The 20,186-nt window shown below is 48.2% G+C and overlaps 1 protein-coding gene across 2 annotated transcripts in view; it reads right to left on the minus strand.

The window, feature by feature from the left end:
- LOC125454307 (SPRY domain-containing protein 3-like) overlaps positions 1 to 20,186 on the minus strand; it is a 559,019-nt gene that overhangs the window by 125,922 nt on the left and 412,911 nt on the right. For both annotated transcript variants that reach the window (XM_059647616.1, XM_059647617.1), the window contains exon 7: positions 2,315 to 2,464. In XM_059647616.1, coding sequence (XP_059503599.1) covers positions 2,315 to 2,464 — 150 coding nt within the window. The remainder of the gene's footprint in view (positions 1 to 2,314; positions 2,465 to 20,186) is intronic.

Here is a 20,186-nt window from a genome sequence, read left to right on the forward strand (position 1 = left end):
CTAGCGTTTTGTACAGTTGCAGCATGACATCACGGCTCCAGAACTCAATCCCTCTACCAATAAAACCTAACACACCATAAGCCTTCTTAACAGCGCTATCAACCTGGGTGGCAACTTTCAGGGATCTATGTACATGGACACCAAGATCCCTCTGCACATCCACACTACCAAGAACCTTCCATTGACCCGGTATTCTGCCTTCCTATTATTCCTCCCAAAGTGAATCACCTCACATTTATCCGTATTAAACACCATTTGCCACCTTTCAGCCCAATTCTGCAGTTTATCCAAGTCTCCCTGCAACCTGCAACATTCTTCCACACTGTCCACCACTCCATCAACTTTAGTGTCATCTGCAACCTTACTAACCCACCCGCCTATGCCTGCGTCCAAGTCATTTATAAAAATGACAAACGGCAGTGGTCCCAAAACAGATCCTTGAGACACACCACCAGTGACCTGACTCTAGGCTGAATATTTTCCATCAACCACCACTGGTTGCCTTCTTACAGAGAGCCAGTTTCTAATCCAGACTGCTAAATCTCCCTCAATCCCATGCCTCTGTATTTTCTCCAATCGCCTACCATGTGGAACCTTATCAAAGGCTTTATTGAAGTCCCCACGGCCACCCGCTTTGACTGTACGAAGTGGGAAGAATCGAAAGAAAAGTGGTTGAGGGTGAAGACGAGTTTGGCTAAGCAGATGAGGGTGTTGGTTGGGGGGGTCTAGTTGGGCCTGTGTGACAGGAAGAAGCGGATGGCCTTTAGGCCATCTGCATGGGGAATACCGGTATATAGGGACTGGACGTCCATGGTGAAAATGAGGTGTTGGGGGCCAGGGAATTGGAAGTTCTGGATGAGGTGGACGGCATGAGTGGTGTCACGGACGTAGGTTGGGAGTCCTTGGATCAAGGGGGAAAAAATGGAGCCCAGATAGGTGGAGATGAGTTTGGGGGGGCAGGAGCAGGTGGGGACAATGGGTCAGCCAGGACAGGGGAGTTTTTGGATTTTGGGAAGGAGATAGAAGCGGGCGATGCGGGGTTGGGGAACAATGAGGTTGGAGGCTGTGGGTGGGAGGTCCCCTGAGGCAATGAGGTTGTGAATGGTTTGGGTGATGATGGTTTGGTGCTTGGGGGTGGGGTCATGCTCCAGGGGGCGGTAGGAGGAGGTGTCAGAGAGTTGGCGTCTGGCCTCAGTGATGTAGAGGTCAGTGCGCCATACAACAACTGTGCCTTCCTTGTCTGCGGATTTCACGGTGAGGTTGGGGTTGGAGCGGAGGGAGCGGAGGGCTGCCCGTTCTGCGGGGGACAGGTTGGAGTGGGTGAGAGGGGTGGGGAGGTTGAGGCAGTTGATGTCTCGACGGCAGTTGGAGATGAAGAGGTTGGGGGAGGGTAGGAGGCCTGGGGGTGGTGTCCAGGAGGAGTGGGTGTGTTGGAGGTGGGAGAAGGGGTCAGTGGAGGGAGGGTTAGGCTCACAGTTAGAGAAGTAAGCGTGAGGCGAAGGCGGTGGAAAAACTGCTCGATGTCCAAACCTGAGCGATATTTGTTGATGTGTGGGTGGTGAGGGGCAACAAAAGTGAGCCCCTTGCAGAGGACAGGACCTCTTGCCTAGCAATAAGGATGTGATTGGCTCCGGGGAGTTGGACGGTTGTGGGTTTGAACAACATGTGGAGAATTCTTTGTTCTCTGCAGAAACAAAACATTTTATGCCTGCAGTTTATTTTCCCTTCAGCAGTTGCTGTAAGCTATGCCTTTTACTGAATAAGTCAGAGACCACTGATACGTGTAAACCAGCCACCCTGCAACTTCTGCAAACCAGTAGAAGCATTTGGAGAAGGAAGACAGAGAAGCAGTGTTTTGATCAGCACGAGAATCATCTCAGCAGATCGTGTGAACAGAAACCGCTGAGCAGCTTTCCTAAGCCTCTGCTTAAAACCCCTCTGCTTTTTACCCTGTCTGTGTGTGTTTGTGTGTGTAAGAGGGGGTTTGTAACGGGATTAGCGTTGTAGCTACTGATGCTTCGTAACTGTGTATGAGTAGGGAGTCTATTTATTTGTAATAAATAGTGATTCTTATCAAGAACGTGCTTTCTATCAACCTGGGTCTGAAAGACAAGTTCATCAGGAAATTCTACATAACTTTTGAATTCTCTCACTTCTGTGAAGAGTGCAGGAGAAGCAGAGCTTCGTTCGCAGCATGGGACCCTAGTGAGGTGCGGTCTGCAATCTGTGCTGACCACCTCCAAATGTGGAGTACGGACTGAGATAACTGGGGAGAGATTCGATGAACATGGTGTCAAATACCATTGCCATGTACCTTTCTTGCTACGCCCACGGCAATGTAGCACTTCGCACCCGGGTTCACAATCTCCACCTCAAAGTAGTGGCTCCTGGTGCTCAGGGGCAGCTTGGCCTGTGCGAGTCCCACATCCATAATGCTTTTCCCTTTCCCTGCATACTCGAGCACCTTGAGAGAGACACAGAGAGATGGAGGCAGTCAGTGTTATTGTTGAGGGACAAACTGAGAAGGAGAAATACATGAGGTCAGAGATTTAAACTGCCTCAACAATTAACAAATCAGCTCCCAGAGCTAGCCAGCCTCTCACTTGCCTCCCCCATCCCCCTCACCCTGCCTCACTCTCCCTCACTCCCTCCTCACTCTCCCACATTCTCCCCTCACTCCATCTCACAACCCCTTCACTCTCCCTCCCCTCCTGTGCACACCCCCCCGCTTCACACCATCTCACTCTCCCCCTCACTCTCCCTCACTCCCCTTCACTTTCCCTCACTGTCCCCCATACTCTCCCTCACTCCTCATCGATCTCCCTCAACCCCCAATCCCTCACTCCCTCAGTCCCCCTCCCCCTCACTTCCTCTCTTTCCCTTTCATTGCAACTCTCTTCCTCCCTCTCCCTCCCTCCTACTCGATCCCCCCCCCCCACTGCCCGCCACTCTCCCTCACTGCTTTCATCAATCCAAGGGGCCACAAGTTGCAAAGTACATTCATTGTGTCCACACCTTTCTCCAAATTTCTTTGCTCCACCTCCCAGCAAATATTTAAGAATTATTCTTCCCTGTCCTCAACTCAGCACCAGTTTGAAACTGCCTTTCCACATAAATTTTTGATAAACTCCTCTGAGCATATTCCAGAGAAAAAGTCACATTGCTCGTCCCTTTCCGATAATTCAAATTTCCGAAGCATTCATATGGAAATCGTGAGGCTCAGATCCAAGCCCCTGGTCCCTGAGGAGCGATTCCTTCAGATTCATCTTGTTGTTGATGACACCAGAATGTGTGACTCAGTGTCTCAGACCCCAGGCACTCCTTCAGTGTCTACCAGTAGCTTATTGCTATCCTCCACGTATTCCAGCAATATCCAACCATTCTGCACCTCATGCTCACTCAGAGTGAGCACTGCCAGAGGACAGGCTGGAAGCGGACACGTTGAAGACATTTAAGGGGCATCTGGATGGGTACAGGGAGGGAATACAGGGATACGGATCGAAAAGTGGCAGATTTGTTTTTAGATTAATTCGGGCACGATGGTCGGCACAGACTTGGAGGGCCGAAGGGCCAGTTCCTGTGCTGTACGTTATCATTTGGTCATTTGTTTGTTCATTCTGCCCTCACTCTCTGCTCACGCACCACCTCCCTTGATGGCCTCAGGCCCTCCCTACCTATGCGACATTCTCCAGCCTCACAAATCCCTGAGATCTCTCCGATTCCAGCTGCCTGTCCATCCCCAACTTTTTGCATCAGTGATAATGGGAACTGCAGATGCTGGAGAATCCAGGATAGCAAAGTGTGAAGCTGGATGAACACAGCAGGCCAAGCAGCATCTCAGGAGCACAAAAGCTGACGTTTCGGGCCTAGACCCTTCATCAGCTTTTGTGCTCCTGAGATGCTGCTTGGCCTGCTGTGTTCATCCAGCCCCACACTTTGTCACCCAACTTTTTGCATTCTGTTTGTGGGCGCACTTTACCTGCCTGAGCTCAAACCCCTGTGAATACCACCCCCCCTTGAATCTCTCTGCCATGTGTCACTGGGGGCAAGGTAGTGACATCATGGTACCTTGGGGATGTGGGTTCAATTCTTATTACAGGAATAAATCTGGAATTAATAAATGGCCAAATGGTGACCATTGTTGTCTAATATCACCAAAAACCCAACTAATTTACTGATGTTCTTCAGGGAAGGAAATGTATCATTTTAACCCGGTCAGGGCTCCATGTGACTACAGGAATGTGGTTTCCTCTCAATTGCCTCTGAAATGGTTCTGATTCATTCAATTGGGTCAAATGCTAAAGTCTTAAGAAATGAAACTGAACGGACTGCCCAGTGTCAACCCGGGCACCGGAAAATTTAAAGGCAGAAGTAGCCCTGTCATAGAGTGATCGAGTCATACAGCATGGAAACAGACCCTTCAGTGTAACTCATAGAACATAGAACATAGAACAGTACAGCACAGAACAGGCCCTTCAGTGTAACTCATCCACACCAACCAGACATCCCAATCTGTCCTTGTCCCATTTGCCAGCATTTGGCCCATATCCCTCTAATCCCTTCCTATCCATGTACCCATCCAGATGCCTTTTAAATGTTGTAATTGTACTAGCCCCCACCACCTTCTCTGGCAGCTCATTCCATACACGCACCGCCCTCTGTGTGAAAAGGTTGCTCCTCAGATCCCTTTTAAATCTTTCCCCCCTCTCCTTAAACCTATGCTGTCTAGGTTTGGACATGCCCGTCCCTGAAAAAATACCTTGGCTACTCACCCTAACCATTCCCCTCATGATTTTACAAACCTCGATAAGGTCAGCCCTCAGCCTCTGATGCTCCAGGGAAAATAGCCCCAGCCTATCCAGCCTCTCCCTGTAGCTCAAACCCTCCAACCCCGGCAGCATCCTTGTCAATCTTTACTGAGACCCCTCAAGTTTAACAACATCCTTCTTATAGAGGACAACCAGAGCTGCATACAGTCTACCAAGCATGGCCTCACCCATGTCCTATAATGTGACCTCCCGTCCCCCATACTCAATGCACCAATGAACGCAAACATACCTAACACTGTCTTCTCCACTCTGTCTACCTGTGACTCCAGTTTCAAGGAATTATGTACCTGGATCCCTCGGTCTCTTTGTTTGGCAACACACCCCAGGACCTTACCAATAAGTGTATAAGTCCTGCCCTGATTTGCCTTTCCAAAATGCAGCACCTCACATTTATCTAAGTTAAACTCCATCTGCCACTCCTCAGCCCATTGCCCCATCTGATCAAGGTCCCATTTTACTCTGAGATAATCTTAATTCACCGTCTACTGCACGACCTATTTGGGTTTAATCTGTAAACCATAGCTCCTATGTCCACAACCAAACTTCATATAAATGACAAACCCAGCACCGATTCTTGTGGCACACCGCTGGTCACAGGCCTCCAGTCTGAAAAGCAACCCTCCACCACCACTCTCTGCCTTGTATCTTCAAGCCAATTCTCCATCCAATTTGGCCAGCTCTTCCTGGATCCTACGTGATCTAACCCTCCTGGCCAATCTACCATGTTGAACACTTTACTGAAGTCTGTATAGGCGTCTACCGATCTGCCTTCATCAAACTTCTTTGCCATCTGAAGAGAGAGTCACAGCTTCTGAATTTTGTGGAGGCAGTGTACGAGCTGGCTGAGGGGGGGGATGGAGGTCCAATTTGTGGGTGCAGTATTGAGGTGAAAAAGTGCGGCAGATTGCAAGGATACTGGGGCTGCCATGGCTGAGGTCGCTGTTGAAGGGGACGGAGGAAATAGACAGCCAGGCAGCGAGGGAGATATCAAACAGAGACACAGAATTTGCAGCTGGATGTTGCCCTGACGTTCTGCTGGCTTTGTTGGCCCCACATGAGGAAGGCAGGAAAGGAGGAACCCAAGCAATGAGAATGGATCCATCCAAGCCAGCGTCTTTAACTGAGACGTTCCAACAGGCAGCTTGAAGTGACTCCCAGTGAATCACATCCTCCTTTTATTTAACACAGCTGAAATCTGCCTGAGCCAGATGATTCCTGATGTTGACGACATCGAGAGAAGATTGTCCGCTCTTTCACCAAACTCATCCATGTCTCTGGGTAACCTTAGCACCTTCCTACCTCTTTCACATCCTGTTATTCCAGGCTTTGCTCTCTTTTCACAGACCCTCACTCCTTGAAGTGCCTGATACGGGCAGCACATCAGGCTACAACAATAACATGAAGTGGGAAGGACGATATGACGGAGCTGGATCAGATTGATCAAGGCAATGCAACTACGCTGCAGACACCCAGCGGCCTGCTTCAGTGCCTGAGTGTGCTACTATCACAGCCATCATTCCTGGAACTCAGTCCCAGTTCACAGAATGGAGAGTAGCCATCTCTTCAACCTGAGTCCCTTGTCCTCTCAGCGTCTGGGGATGGAACAAAGAGCTGTGGGAGCCTGCGCTGATGGTTACCGGCACCTCCAAAGGCATCATCACAGCTGCCAGAAAAGCCAGTGTCCACATATCACCCATTGTTGTTGCCACAGGCCAGTTACTCACAGGGGACCATGGAAACGGATCATTTACGTTAGTTGATGAATCTTACTGGCCAGCCATTTGTCGCTTTGGCAACTATGTCCATGAAACGGATGTATTGAGGAGAATTCGGTGATGGGCACACAGCCCTTCGCAACATGTGGGGTCCTATTTATATTAGAGTGAATAAGGGACATTGTGGTTTGCAAGGTGTGTTGCTGCTGGCAATCTGCCACCTGAGGCCCACAGTTAGTCCTCACAAAAGTGAGCCACAAAGGTTTTAAACAGCCTAACAAATTTAACAGCTACTGGGTGAGGTGCAGTCTGATCAGCACACAAGACCCAGCGACAATCTTTTGGATGTGTGCAGTTTCCTGTGGTTCTGGCTCTCTAATGTGTCTCAGAAGCTCAGTCTTCGCCAGTACACAAAACTGAGGAAATGTTACCTTCCTGCCCCTCTCCAATGCTGTCCTCATGCCCAGGTCTATGCTGCTGGAGATTGTTGTCCTTCATGGGCCCAATATTTGAGATGCCAGCTGGTGTCTGAAGTAAAATCAACACAGCTCACAATAATGTCTCAAACTTCTCTCTCTCAGAGATAGCAAGAACTGCTGATACTGGAATCTGAGATAACACAGTGTGGAACTGGATGAACACAGCAGGCCGGGCAGCATCAGAGGAGCAGGAAACTGATATTTCAAGTTGGGACCCTCCTTCTGAAACCATTTCAGTCAACCCAAAACGTCAATTTTCCTGATCCTCTGATGCTGCCTGGCCTGCTGTGTTCATCCAGCTCCACGCTGTGTTATCTATAATTGTCCTGTGGACCCTGCACTGTCCTCCTCACTAACAACTGGGGGTTAGTGCCCACATTGGCAGAGCTCTCTCACCGACTAGTCAAGCAACCGCCTGACACAGTCACACTCACAGGATCATACCTTACAGATACTGTCCCACACACCAGCATCACCATCCCTGGGTATGTCCTGTCCCACCAGCAGGACAGAACCAGCAAAAGGGGTGACACAGTGTGACACAGTCGGGAGAGAGTTACTCTGGGAATCCTCAATATTGACTCCGGACCCCATGAAGTCTCATGGCTTCAGGTTAAACATGGACAAGGAAACCTCCTGCTGATTACCACACACTATCCTCCCCCAGCTGATGGATCATTGCGTCTCCATGTTGATCAACACTTAGAGGAAGTGCTGAGGATGGTAAGGGCACAAAATGTACTCTGGGTGGGGGATTTCAGTGTTCGCCACCAAGAGTGGCTCGGCAGCAGTAATACTGATCGGGCTGGTCGGGTCCTTCAGGACATAGCTGTTAGACTGGGTCTGCGGCAGGTGGTGAGGGAACCAAAAAGAGGGGAAACATATCTGACCTCATCCTTACCAACCTGCCAGCTGCAGTTACATCTGTCCATGACAGTATCAGTAAGAGGGACCTTTGCACAGTCCTTGTGGAGACAAAGTCCCACCTTCACATTGAGAACAACCTCCATCGTGTTGTGTGGCACTATCCCCGTGCTCAATGGGGCAGACTTCACACAGATCAAGCAACTCAAGACGAGACGTCCACGAGGCGCTGTGGGCGATCAACAGCAGCAGAACTGTACTCCAGTACAGTCTGTAACCTCATGGCTTGACATATTCCCCACTCAGCCATTTCCATCAGGACAGGAGGTCAACCCTGGTTCAATGGAGAGTGCAGGAGGGCATGCCAGGAGCAGCACCAGGTTTACCTGAAGGTGAGGTACCAACCTGGTGAAGCCACCAAACAGGACTACTTGCCAAATAGCGAAAGCAGTAAGTGATAGACAGAGCTAAGCGATCCCACAACCAATGGATCAGATCTAAGCTCTGCAGACCTGCCACATCCAGGTGTGAATGGTGGTGGACAATTAAATAACTCACTGGAGGAGGAGGCTTCACAAATATCCCCTGTCCTCAATGATGGAAGTGCCCAGCACATCAGTGCAAAAGGATAAGGCTGAAGTGGTCAGAAATGGCCGAATGTGACACTCATTGCCAAATATCACAAAAACCAACCTGATTCACTAATGTCATTTCAGGGAAAGAAATCTGCCGTTTCCACCTGGCCTGGACTGTGTGTGACCCCAGACCCATAGCCATGCAGCAATCTTCAGCCAGAAGTGCCGAGTGGATGATCCATCTCAGCCTCCTCCAGTGGTCCCCAGCGTCACAGATACCAGTCTTCAGCCAATTCGATTCACCCCACGTGATGTCAAGAAACGGTTGGAGACACTGGATACTGCAAAGGCTGTGGGCCCTGACTACATTCCGGCAATAGTACTGAAGACTTGTGCTCCAGGACTTGCCCTCCACTAGCCAAGTTGTTCCAGTACAGTTACAACACTGGGATCTACCCAACAATGTGGAAAATCACCCAGGAATGTCCTGTACACAAAAAGCAGGACAAATCCAACGCGGCCAATTACCGTCCCATCAGTCTCCTTTCGATCATCAGTAAAGTGATGGAAGGTGTCACTAACAGCGCTAGCAAGCAGATTTTGATTACATTTTTATGGAGCAGTTTGTGGGAGAGGTCAGTCGGGAACAGGCAATTCTGGATTTGCCGATATGTACTGAGACAGATTCGATTGGGGCCATAAGGGGGCGGTGACCATAATGTGACACAAATCACTCTGCAGTTTGAAAGGGAGAAGCTGGGACTACAGTTGAGCAAAGGGAGCTACAAAGACATGAGGGAGGAACTGGTTGGAGTTGATAGGAAGGGGAGTCGAACAGGGAAGATGGTGGAGCAGCAATGGTAGGAGATTTGGAGTGTAATTTGAGAGGGACAGCAGAAATATGTGGGTAGGGTTCTTGCGAAGATTTGTAGCTCGGATTGTGGGTGATCTTGTTGACACATTCACTGAGCTGGCATTCAGACATTTCGTCACCATGCTAGGTGACATCATCAGTGCGGCCTCTGATGAAGCGATGCTGTTCTATTCTGCTTCGTATGATATGGTATGATATGATATGGTCTGTTGAGGTGTTGTGCGTCATTTCCAGTTCTTTCTTGCAAGGGTTTGCATATGGGGTCGAATTCCACGTGTTTATTTGGTTGCATTTAGGTCCACCAAATCATGTGAGGTATAGACAGGGTGGATAGCAAGAAGCTTTTTCCCAGAGTGGGGGACTCAATTACTAGGGGTCATGAGTTCAAACTGAGAGGAGGAAAGTTTAAAGGAGATACGCATGGAAGTTCTTTACGCAGAGGGTGGTGGGTGCCTGGAACGTGTTGCCAGTGGAGGTGGTAGACGCACACACGTTAGCGTCTTTTAAGATGTATCTGGACAGGTACGTGGATGAGCAGGGAGCAAATGCATACAGACCCTTAGAAAATAGATGGCAGGTTTAGACAGAGGATCTCGATTGGCGCAGGTTTGGAGGGCTGAAAGGCATGTTGCTGTGCTGTAATTTTCTTTGTTCTTTGCTGTTTGTTCTTTATTATGGGTGGAGAAACAGGCCTTTAGGAATTCCCATGAGTATCTATGATTGGCTCGAGCTAGGATGTCCCAGTTAAATTAATGGCCTTTGTTGCCTGACTTCACTGAAACGAGGGAAAGTTCACTGTGTCATTTTGCTGCAAGCTGATGTTTGTGCATCCTGATGCTAGTTTCCTTCATGTTTGTCCAATGTAATGTTTTTGGCAATCATTGCATGGTATTTTCTACACGACATTGGTCCTGCATGTCATGGGTATGGGGTCTTTGGTCCTTGTTATCTAGTATAGTAATGTCTGAAATGCAACCAGCCAGCTCAGCAATCAAGTCAACAATATGAACAGCATTTCTGAAGGTGGGACCAGGCTCAAAGCATCAGCTTTCCTGCTCCTCTGATGCTGCCTGGTCTGCTGTGCTCATCCAGGCCTACACCTTGTTATCAACAATATGGGGGTAAGTTAGCTAGTAATATAAAAGAAGATTACAGGAGTGTTTTTAGACGTCTAAAAAGCAAGAAAGAGGTAAGAGTGGGCTTTGGTCGGCTGTAGAATTGAAGCTGGGCAAGCAGTATTGGGGAGCAAAGAAAGGGAAAAGGATCTGAATCGCCACTTTGCGTCAGTTTTCACAGGGGAAGGAAATTCACCAGAACTTCAGGAGAGCCTGGGGGCAGAGGTGAGGGCAGTGGCCATCACTCAGGAGAAGTTGCTGGGGAAGGTGAAAGGTCTGCAGGTGGATGACTCACCCAGTTCAGATGGTCTACACCCCAGGGTTCTGATGGAGATCGCTGAGGGGATGGTAAAGAAATTGTTGGTGATCTTTCAGGAATCACTGGAGTCAGGGAGGGTCCCAGAGGACTGGGAAATGGTTAATGTAGCACCTTGTTTAAAGAGGGAGGGACGGGAAATTATAAGCCGGTTAGGCTGACCTCAGTCATTGGTAAAATTTTAGAGCCAATTATTGAGGATGAGATTGTGGAGGACTGAACTGCCTGGTAAAATAGGGCGGAGTTAGCACGGCTTCATCAAGGGGAGGTCAGGCCTGACAAATCTGTTAGAATTCTTTGAGGAGGTAACAAAAAAGTTAGACAAGAGTGAGTCAGTGGATGTGATCTATTTGGATTTCCACAAGACCTTTGACAATCCAGAGTTCAATCTGGGCAAATATGGAGTTCAATCCGGGCAAATGCGAGGTGATGCATTTTGGAAGATCAAATTAAAGGGCGAACTATACAGTAAATGGAAAGGCCCTGGAGAAAATTGATGAACAGACAGACCTGGGTGTTCAGGTCCATTGTTCCCTGAAGGTGACAACGCAGCTCAATAGGGTGGTCAAGAAGGCATATGGCATGCTTTCCTTCATTGGGCGGGGTATTGAGTACAAGAGTTGGCAAGTCATGTTGCAGTTGCGTAGGACTTTGGTTCGGCCACATTTGGAGTACTGTGTGCAGTTCTGGTCGCCACATTACCAAAAGGATGTGAATGCTTTGGAGAGGGTGCAGAGGAGGTTCACCAGGATGTTGCCTGGTATGGAAGGTGCTAGCTATGAAGAGAGGTTGAGTAGATTAGGATTATTTACATTAGAAAGACGGAGATTGAGGGGGGACCTGATTGAGGTCTACAAAATCATGAGGGGTATAGACAGGGTGGGTAGCAAGAAGCTTTTTCCCAGAGTGGGGGACTCAATTACTAGGGGTCATGAGTTCAAAGTGAGAGGAGGAAAGTTTAAGGGAGATATGCGTGGAAAGTTCTTTACACAGAGGGTGGTGGGCGCCTGGAGCGCGTTGCCAGCGGAAGTGGTAGACGCAGGCATGTTAGATATATTTGGACAGTTACATGGATGGTCAGGGAGCAAATGGACACAGACCGTTAGAAAATAGATGACAGGTTAGACAGAGGATCTTGATTGGGGCAGGCTTGGAGGGCTGAAGGGCCTGTTCCTGTGCTGTAGGTTTCTTTGTCTTTGTTTCTTTGACAAGGTGCCACACAGGAGGCTGTGAAATAGGATAAAAGCACATGGTGTTAGGGGCAAGGTACTGGCATGGATAGAGGATTGGTTAACTGGCAGAAGGCAGAGAGTAGGGATAAAGGGGTCTTTTTCAGGATGGCAGCTGGTGACGAGTGGAGATCCACAGGGGCCCGTGTTGAGACCATAACTACTCACTATAATACACTATCGATCTGGATGGAGGAGCTGAGGGCATTGTTGCTAGGTTTGCAGATGACACAGAGATAGGTGGAGGGACAGGGTAGTGTTGAGGAAGTGGAAGGCTGCAGAAGGATTTGGACAGGCTGGGAGGGTGGTAAAGAAATGGCAGATGGAGTACAATGTGGGAAAGTGTGAGGTTATGCTCTTTGGCAGGAAGAATAGAGGCATTGAGTATTTCCTAAATGGGGAAAGGCTGTAGGAATGTGAAGCACAAAGGGACTTTGGAGTCCCAGTTCAGGATTCTCTTAAGAATAACATGTAGGTTCAGTTCACACTTAGGAGCGCAAATACAGTGTTAGCATTCATTTCAAGAGGGCTAGAATACAAGAGCAGGGATGTACCTCTGAGGCTGTATAAGGCTCTGGTCAAACCGCGTTAGGAACATTGTGAGTAGTTTTCGGACCCGTATGTAATGAGTGAAATGTTGGTGTTGGAGGGGTAGCTGAGGAGATTTACAAGAATGATCCCAGGGATGAAGAGCTTCATCAATGATCTTCCCTCCATCAGCAGGTCAGACATGGGGATGTTCGCCCTGATTGCACAATGTTCAGCTCCATTTGTCACTCCTCAGATACTGAAACAGTCTGTGTCCAAATGCAACATGATCTGAACAATACCTAGGCTCGGGCTGACAACTGGCAAGTGACATTCACACCACACAAATGCCAGGCTATGACCATCTCCATCATATAACACTAGGTAAGAAAGTAGGTTCTGAGGGGGACACAAGGGCCATGGTTTGGTCAGCAGACCCAGTGAGCAGAGTTGGATGAATTTCCATCGTTTTTTAAAAACAGCGGATCAGATGTGAGATATTTGTAAAGTGTGAGGGCTGGATGTGGTTGTGGAGGGTAAGGGTTTGGGCTCTATACATTAGACATCATTTCAGTGACAAGGAAGGAAATAGAGAGAATGCCAGCTGTCGGGGTTAGCTGGGAAGACAACCTGGCCTGAAAACTCACCCTTGTGACGACACAAACTCCTCGCTCACTTTATACACAATGACACTCTTTGCACATCCCCGTGCCAGTCCATGCTTCCTCAAACAGTGTTCACATCAAAATAGGTCCTCAAATCCTACAGACCAACCTGTGACTCTGAACACACAGCCCCACCATCGTACCCATGCTCTCGATGATAAACCCTGTGCCTCTACCCATGCTCCCTCATACCATTCACACCAACTGATGCTTCTCTACCCACCATCCCTGCCTGGCTCCTTATAGCCCCTAGACTGTCTTCCTGCCAACCCACACCTTCACACCCCCACCCTTCAACTTCACACCTACGGTGATCACTCACCCAGTCTCCACCATGGGTAGACCTCAGGACTGAGGCAGCGATGAAATAATTATCAACTTCAATCAATGTATTTGTCTCTTGCAGGCTTTACTTTTTCATTGTAAAACTTCACTGCTCTTAAACGCTTTCCCCTCTGTAAAGGCATTTAACCAGCTTTCACTGAACTGCACCACCTCTAATCATAAGTATTGCAATGTCTGAAACAAACACAGATATTGTTGGAAATGCTCAGCAGGTCTGGCAACATCTGTGAAGAGAAATGTTTCTGGTGCATTGACTCTTCTTCAGAGTTGATGGTAACTATGAACAGATTGTTTTTAATGCAGGAGCTCGGGTGGTGGGAGGTTAAGAGTAAACAATAGATGGAGATAGACTCCGACAAGAGAGAAGAGCAGTTGGATAGACAAAAGTATGGATAACGATCTGGCTATGAGAATGCATTCATTCATCCACCTAACTATTCTCCGACCCTGTCAATATCCATCTGTAAACTCGTTTATCTCCCCATCACTGCCTGCTTTCCCACCTACTTTAGTACCATCGGTGATTTTTGCTATGTCACACTCTGTTCCTGTTCATAGATCATTTACACAGATTGTAAATAGTTGACGTCCAAGAACCAAACCCACCAGCACCCCACTAGTTACAGTTCACCGTGCAGAGTAGGGCACATTTATCCTGACCCTCTGTTTTCTGTCAGTCGGCCAATCCTCTATCCGAGCCAATTGTCTATCCTTGACTGTCTGGGATCTAACCTTCTGGATCAATCTTTTATATGGCACTTTGTCAAATGCCTTCTGTAAGTCTAGATATGCTACATTTACCAGGTCCCCACAATCCATCTTGCTGGTTACATCCTCAAAGAACTTCAGCAAGTTTGTTAAACGTGATTTGCCCTTCATGAAGCTGTGCTGATGCTGGTGAATTCAGCTTTGTTTTTCAAGTATTTGGTTATCTCTTTCTTTATGATTGACCCCAGCAACTTCCCCACTGCCAAACTAACCACTCTATTAGAGACAGCAGGAACTGCAGATGCTGGAGAATCCAAGACAACAAGGCATAGAGCTGGAGATAACAAGGTGGAGCTTGGAGAAGCTCCAAAGAAGCTGCTTGGCCTGGTGTGCTCATCCAGCTCTACGCCTTGTTATCCATTCTATGTTATCCATTCTAGTGCTTCCCAATTTTTGAGTAAGGATATCACATAAGTGTCCGATTCACTGATACCTTTCCAGAATCCAGGGAATTTTAGAGGAATGAGAATGAGCCTTTGTTGTCACGTGTTCTCAGTGAACATGGTGAAAAGTTTACACGTTGCTACTTACGATGCCAACTTAGGTACAAAGATGCCAAGGCACAGTTTCTTTCATGACAATATCTTACAAAATAGAGAAACAAAATGGCCAGCATTACTGAAGGAAAGGTTCAGAACAAATGAGCACGCTGGCTCCTGGCCTTCAGTCCACACCAGGCCGAGCTTCTCCTCAAGGATCATGAGGCCAGGAGAATCACCAGACCGCCACACTGGGCAGAGGATGACACGTTGGGAGGCCACTACAATACGCAGGGACGCCGCAAGCTAAGCCGGGACGCTGGTGTGGGAGGCCGGGAGTTCATCATCGGAGACTGGAAATCATCAGAGGACATGACAGAAGAAGAGAAATAGAAGAAGCAAGAGGAAGACAGGAGAAGAAATAGAAGCAATGAAGAGCGAGCGGGGTAGATGGAGTGTCCTACTCTGTTGCCATCTTGGCCATCTTTGGAAAATCATAACGAATGCATTCACTCTCTCTGTTGCCACCTCCTTTAATACCCCAGGACGCAGGTCATCAGGTTCTGGGGACTTATCTGCCTTTATCCCATCAGTTTACTTTATACTTTCTCCCTAGTTACAGTAATTTCACCAAGTTCCTCTGCAATAACTGTGGTTTTTGGGATGAAATTATTATTTTCCACTGTGTAAACAGAGACAAAATATTGCTTTAGTGCTTCTGGCATTTCTAAGTTCCCAGTGTTACCTTGCTAGTTTCGTTCTCTAAAGGACCAACATTTCCTTTTGCTATTCTCTTCCTTGTTATACACTTACAGAAGCTTTTGGTATCAGTGCTTATTTTTTTTTTGCTGGTTTCCTTTCATAGTTCATCTTCGATCCTTTGGTATTGTTTTATTAACCCTTGGCTAACACTAAAACGTCCTCCCAAACCTCAGAGTGTCAGTAATTTTTGCAACATGATATGCCCTAGCTTTTGTCTTTATGTTATCCCTGACTTCTTCATTAAGGCAAAGATTAATTTTTACCTTTTTACAACTGCTCTTCCTCTCAGGAAAATACTTTAATTAAGAGATATTTAGCATCTCCTTAAGCATTTGCTGCTGTTCTTCAACTGCCCTGCCCTTTAACATTTTTGCTCTGTCCACTTGAGCCAAATCTTTCCTCAGGTCTGTATAATTATCTTTGCCCAACACTTAAACTGTTGTATGTGACCCTGTCTTCACTCTTTCAATCTGAATTTGAAACTTTAGCATGTTGTGATCACCCTTTCCATTTCTCCATCCTTCCTTCCTCATTATATCAAACCAAATCTAGAGTAGCCACTTCTCCAGTTGGCCCCATGACATGCTTCTGTCAGAAATAATCCCTCATATACACAGTATGAATCATTATTTGAGGCTACCCTGGCCAGGTTGATGAATCCAGTCAATATGCATATTCAAATTACCCATAATTACCACTGTGTCCACTAGGTTTATGTCAATAGATAGAGTGAAATAGCAAACAACACTTCCTAGGACTTTTTATAAGCAAGTGAGCAGGAGTAATGCACTCAAACCAAAATGAAGACAAGGGGCAAAAGATTTAAACTATACAAACGTACAAAATTACTTGCTTGAAAACATACATGTGCACATCCTCCAATTCGAGCGAAAAAAAGTTCATAAAAGTTCGACAGTTATGCAAAAAGTACTTTTTCAAAGCAACAGCTAAATTTGTGAAAAAATAATTATGCACAGATTTTCAAAAGTATTGGTCTGTAGACTAGAGATAATGGGAACTGCAGATGCTGGAGAATCCAAGATAATAAAATGTGAGGCTGGATGAACACAGCAGGCCCAGCAGCATCTCAGGAGCACAAAAGCTGACGTTTCGGGCCGAGACCAGGGTTTGTAGACTAATACGCTTTGCATACAAGCTGTTGCCGCTGGGATTTCTACCTGGTTCAGGCTGGTTGAATTCTTTTCACCTGGAGATAGTGTGGGTAGATTCCATATTCTTAATAATTCCTGGCTTTCAGCGATGAAAACTTCTCTCTTTAAGAACCACCACTTGCAGTGAGGGGTTCTTCCTGTTGGTTTTTAATACTCAGATTTTACAAAGAGGGTTTTCAGAGAGAGGGGGGTTCAATAGGTCATGGTCCTGAGCAAGTTAGCTCCCAGTTTGTGGGCCTAAATCCAGTGATTTTAGTGCATGTACGAACTGGGACATGTGACTCAGCACTTCCACTTGAGCAGTTTGCCTCCTTTATAAGCAATAACATGCTGCAGCCCATCTTCACTTCTTTCAAAGTTTTCCTAAAAGTCCACAGTTTACTTACTCAATGAAATTCTAAATGAATACTTCAGCTCATGCATATTCATTAGGCATTCCAGACATGTCACTTTCAAAGACACAAAGGGAAAGACTTTTTAAATGCATTCGCCGCACCTTGACAAGTGCTTGGGACAGATCCTCTTAATAGCTGCTTCTGACATTTTTGATAGTTGGCTGTGACAGGTTTGATGTCAGTTCTGATCAGTTTGACAGTAAAGTAAAAAGGAGAGTCGGCAGAATTCAAACCTGCATGGGGAAACCCCAAAAGATATCTAAACTATTGCCTTAGCAACTTTGCCATAATTACAGAGTCTGACTAGCTCAGTTGGTAGAGCATGAGGCCCTTAATCTCAGGGTCAGGGGTCCAAGCCCCATGCTGGCTGTCTCTGTGTCTCACAACCTCACTTTCTGAGGTGAAGTGCAGTCTTGCTACCTGAAAGAGATAACAAAGTGTAGAGCTGGATGAGCACAGCAGGCCAAGTAGCACAAAAGCTGACATTTTGGGCCTAGCCTCTTGAAAAGACATAGTTAGTGAGTTTTGAGAAGATTTGTAGCTCAGGTTGAGGTTCTGGATGTGAGTTTGCTCGCTGAGCTGGAAGGTTAGTTTTCAGACGTTTCATCACCATTCTAGGTAACATCATCAGTGAGCCTCCAATGAAGTGCTGGTGTTACGTCCCGCTTTCTATTTATCTGGACATAGACATAGACATTATCTAGACATAGTTCCTCTGGAGTAGCTCAGTGGTCAGCACTGCTGCCTCACAGCACAGGGGACCTGGGTTCAATTCCAGCCTCAGGTGACTGACTGTGTGGAGTTTGCACATTCTCCCACGGTACAAAGATATGCAGGCCAGGTGGATTGGCCATGGGAAATTGCCTGTAGTGTTCAGGGGTGAGTAGATTAGGGGGATAGGTCCTGGGTGCGATGCTCTGATGGGTGGTCTGGGCTGAAGGGCCTGTTTCCCCCCTGTAGGGATTTGATGATGATGATGACTAAAGAAATTATGCACTTTTCACACATATTCACTTGCAACAATTCCCAATGTCCCCTGGCATCTGACCTCTGGCACAGGGCTCCTTCTCAGCCCTAAATATACCCTGGGAAAGGGAGCACTTCGCAACTCCAAAGCGGTACCTGCTTACTGAACTAGATGTTTGGAATATGTCTCCCCTGTATGTTCATGCCCCTCAGCTACCAAACCCTAAACTAGCCTGAGTGGAAGCCAGTGATAATTTAAATGATAAATGTTGCCTAGGATGCGTGGACAATGAACTGGCCTCATCCCACTCCTGTGAAGATAGGGCATGCTGTGTTTTGGAGATTGGAGGTTGGGGCATAGTCTCCAGGATAGTCTGGTATTCTCCCCCAGGATGGAATGGCCCCCTGTCACATGGAGAAATGGGGTCAAACACCTTGGGCAAGGAGCAAACTGAGAGACTCTGAGGAAATGGGAAAACAGGAGGGTCTGTCAGCGAACGGGAGAAGCTGTTAAATATTGGTACGCATAGAGAGATTTGGATGTCCGTGTACATAACTTGCAGAAAGGTAAAAGGTGACATTCAGCCCACTGTGCCTGTACGAGCTCACTGACAGAGTTTTTCCTTCAATGCATCATCACCACACGTGCACTCTGCCCTCCCATAGAACAATTCCTCCTTTTTTAAATCTGTTAAGAGCCTTCATTAATCTTCCTAAAGTGTGGGGCCCAGAACTGAACACACTCCTCCAGCTGGGGTCTGAGTGGTGATTTATAAAGGCTTTTGTGTAACTGCTTTGTTTCATCGAAATCTAACCCTCTGTTAATAAGACCCAAACTCCTCTGCTCTTTATAAACAGACTTCTCAGCTCATCCCATCACCTTTAACACTGTTACCTCCCCCAGCCTGCACTCCCCCAGGTCTCTCTGCTCTGACACACCCTTTAATGTCACACCATTTAGCTCCTAATATCTGATGTGAATTTTTTTGTCTTAAAACTGTTGACTGTTTTTGAACACATCATTACCTGGGACCCTGCAATGCCGGCCTCTGCTATACTGACTGAACAGAGTTCCAGGTTGGGCTGAGGATCAGGGGCAGAGGGGATCGGGGTGCAGAGGGTATCAGGGTGCAGAGGGTATCAGGGTGCAGAGGGGATCAGGGGCAGAGGGGATCAGGGGCAGAGGGGATCAGGGGCAGAGGGGATCGGGGTGCAGAGGGTATCAGGGTGTAGAGGGTATCGGGGCAGAGGGTATCAGGGTGCAGAGGGTTCAGATGCAGAGGGGATTGGGGGCAGAGGGGATCAGGGGCAGAGGGGATCGGGGTGCAGAGGGTTCGGGTGCAGAGGGGATCGGGTGCAGAGGGGATTGGGGGCAGAGGGGATCAGGGGCAGAGGGGATCAGGGGCAGAGGGGTTCGGGGGCAGAGGGGATTGGGGCAGAGGGGGTCAGGGGCAGAGGGGGTCAGGGGCAGAGGGGATCAGGGGCAGAGGGGGTCAGGGGCAGAGGGGATCAGGGGCAGATGGGATCGGGGCAGAGAGGATCGGGGTGCAGAGGGGGTGGGGGCAGAGGGGATCAGGGGCAGAGGGGTTGGGGTGCAAAGGGAATCACGGGCAGATGGGATCAGGGGCAGACAGATCAGGGTGCAGAGGGGGTCAGGGTGCAGAGGGGATCAGGGGCAGAGGGGATCAGGGGCAGATGGGATCGGGGCAGAGGGGATCGGGGTGCAGAGGGGATCGGGGGCAGAGGGAATTGGGATCAGAGGGGATCAGGGACAGAGGGGGTCAGGGGCAGAGGGGATTGGGATCAGAGGGGATCAGGGACAGAGGGGGTCAGGGGCAGAGGGGATTGGGATCAGAGGGGATCAGGGACAGAGGGGGTCAGGGGCAGAGGGGATCAGGGGCAGAGGGGATCAGGTTGCAGAGGGGATCAGGTTGCAGAGGATATCAGGGTATAGAGGGGATCAGGGGCAGAGGGGGTCAGGGGCATAGGGGATCAGGGGCAGATGGGATCGGGTGCAGATGGGATCAGGTGCAGAGGGGGTCAGGGTGCAGATGGGATCGGGTGCAGAGGGGGTCAGGGTGCAGAGGGGATCGGGTGCAGAGAGGGTCAG

Source organism: Stegostoma tigrinum, chromosome 7, assembly GCF_030684315.1.
Source record: "Stegostoma tigrinum isolate sSteTig4 chromosome 7, sSteTig4.hap1, whole genome shotgun sequence".
In the NCBI taxonomy this organism is placed as follows: Eukaryota; Metazoa; Chordata; class Chondrichthyes; order Orectolobiformes; family Stegostomatidae; genus Stegostoma; species Stegostoma tigrinum.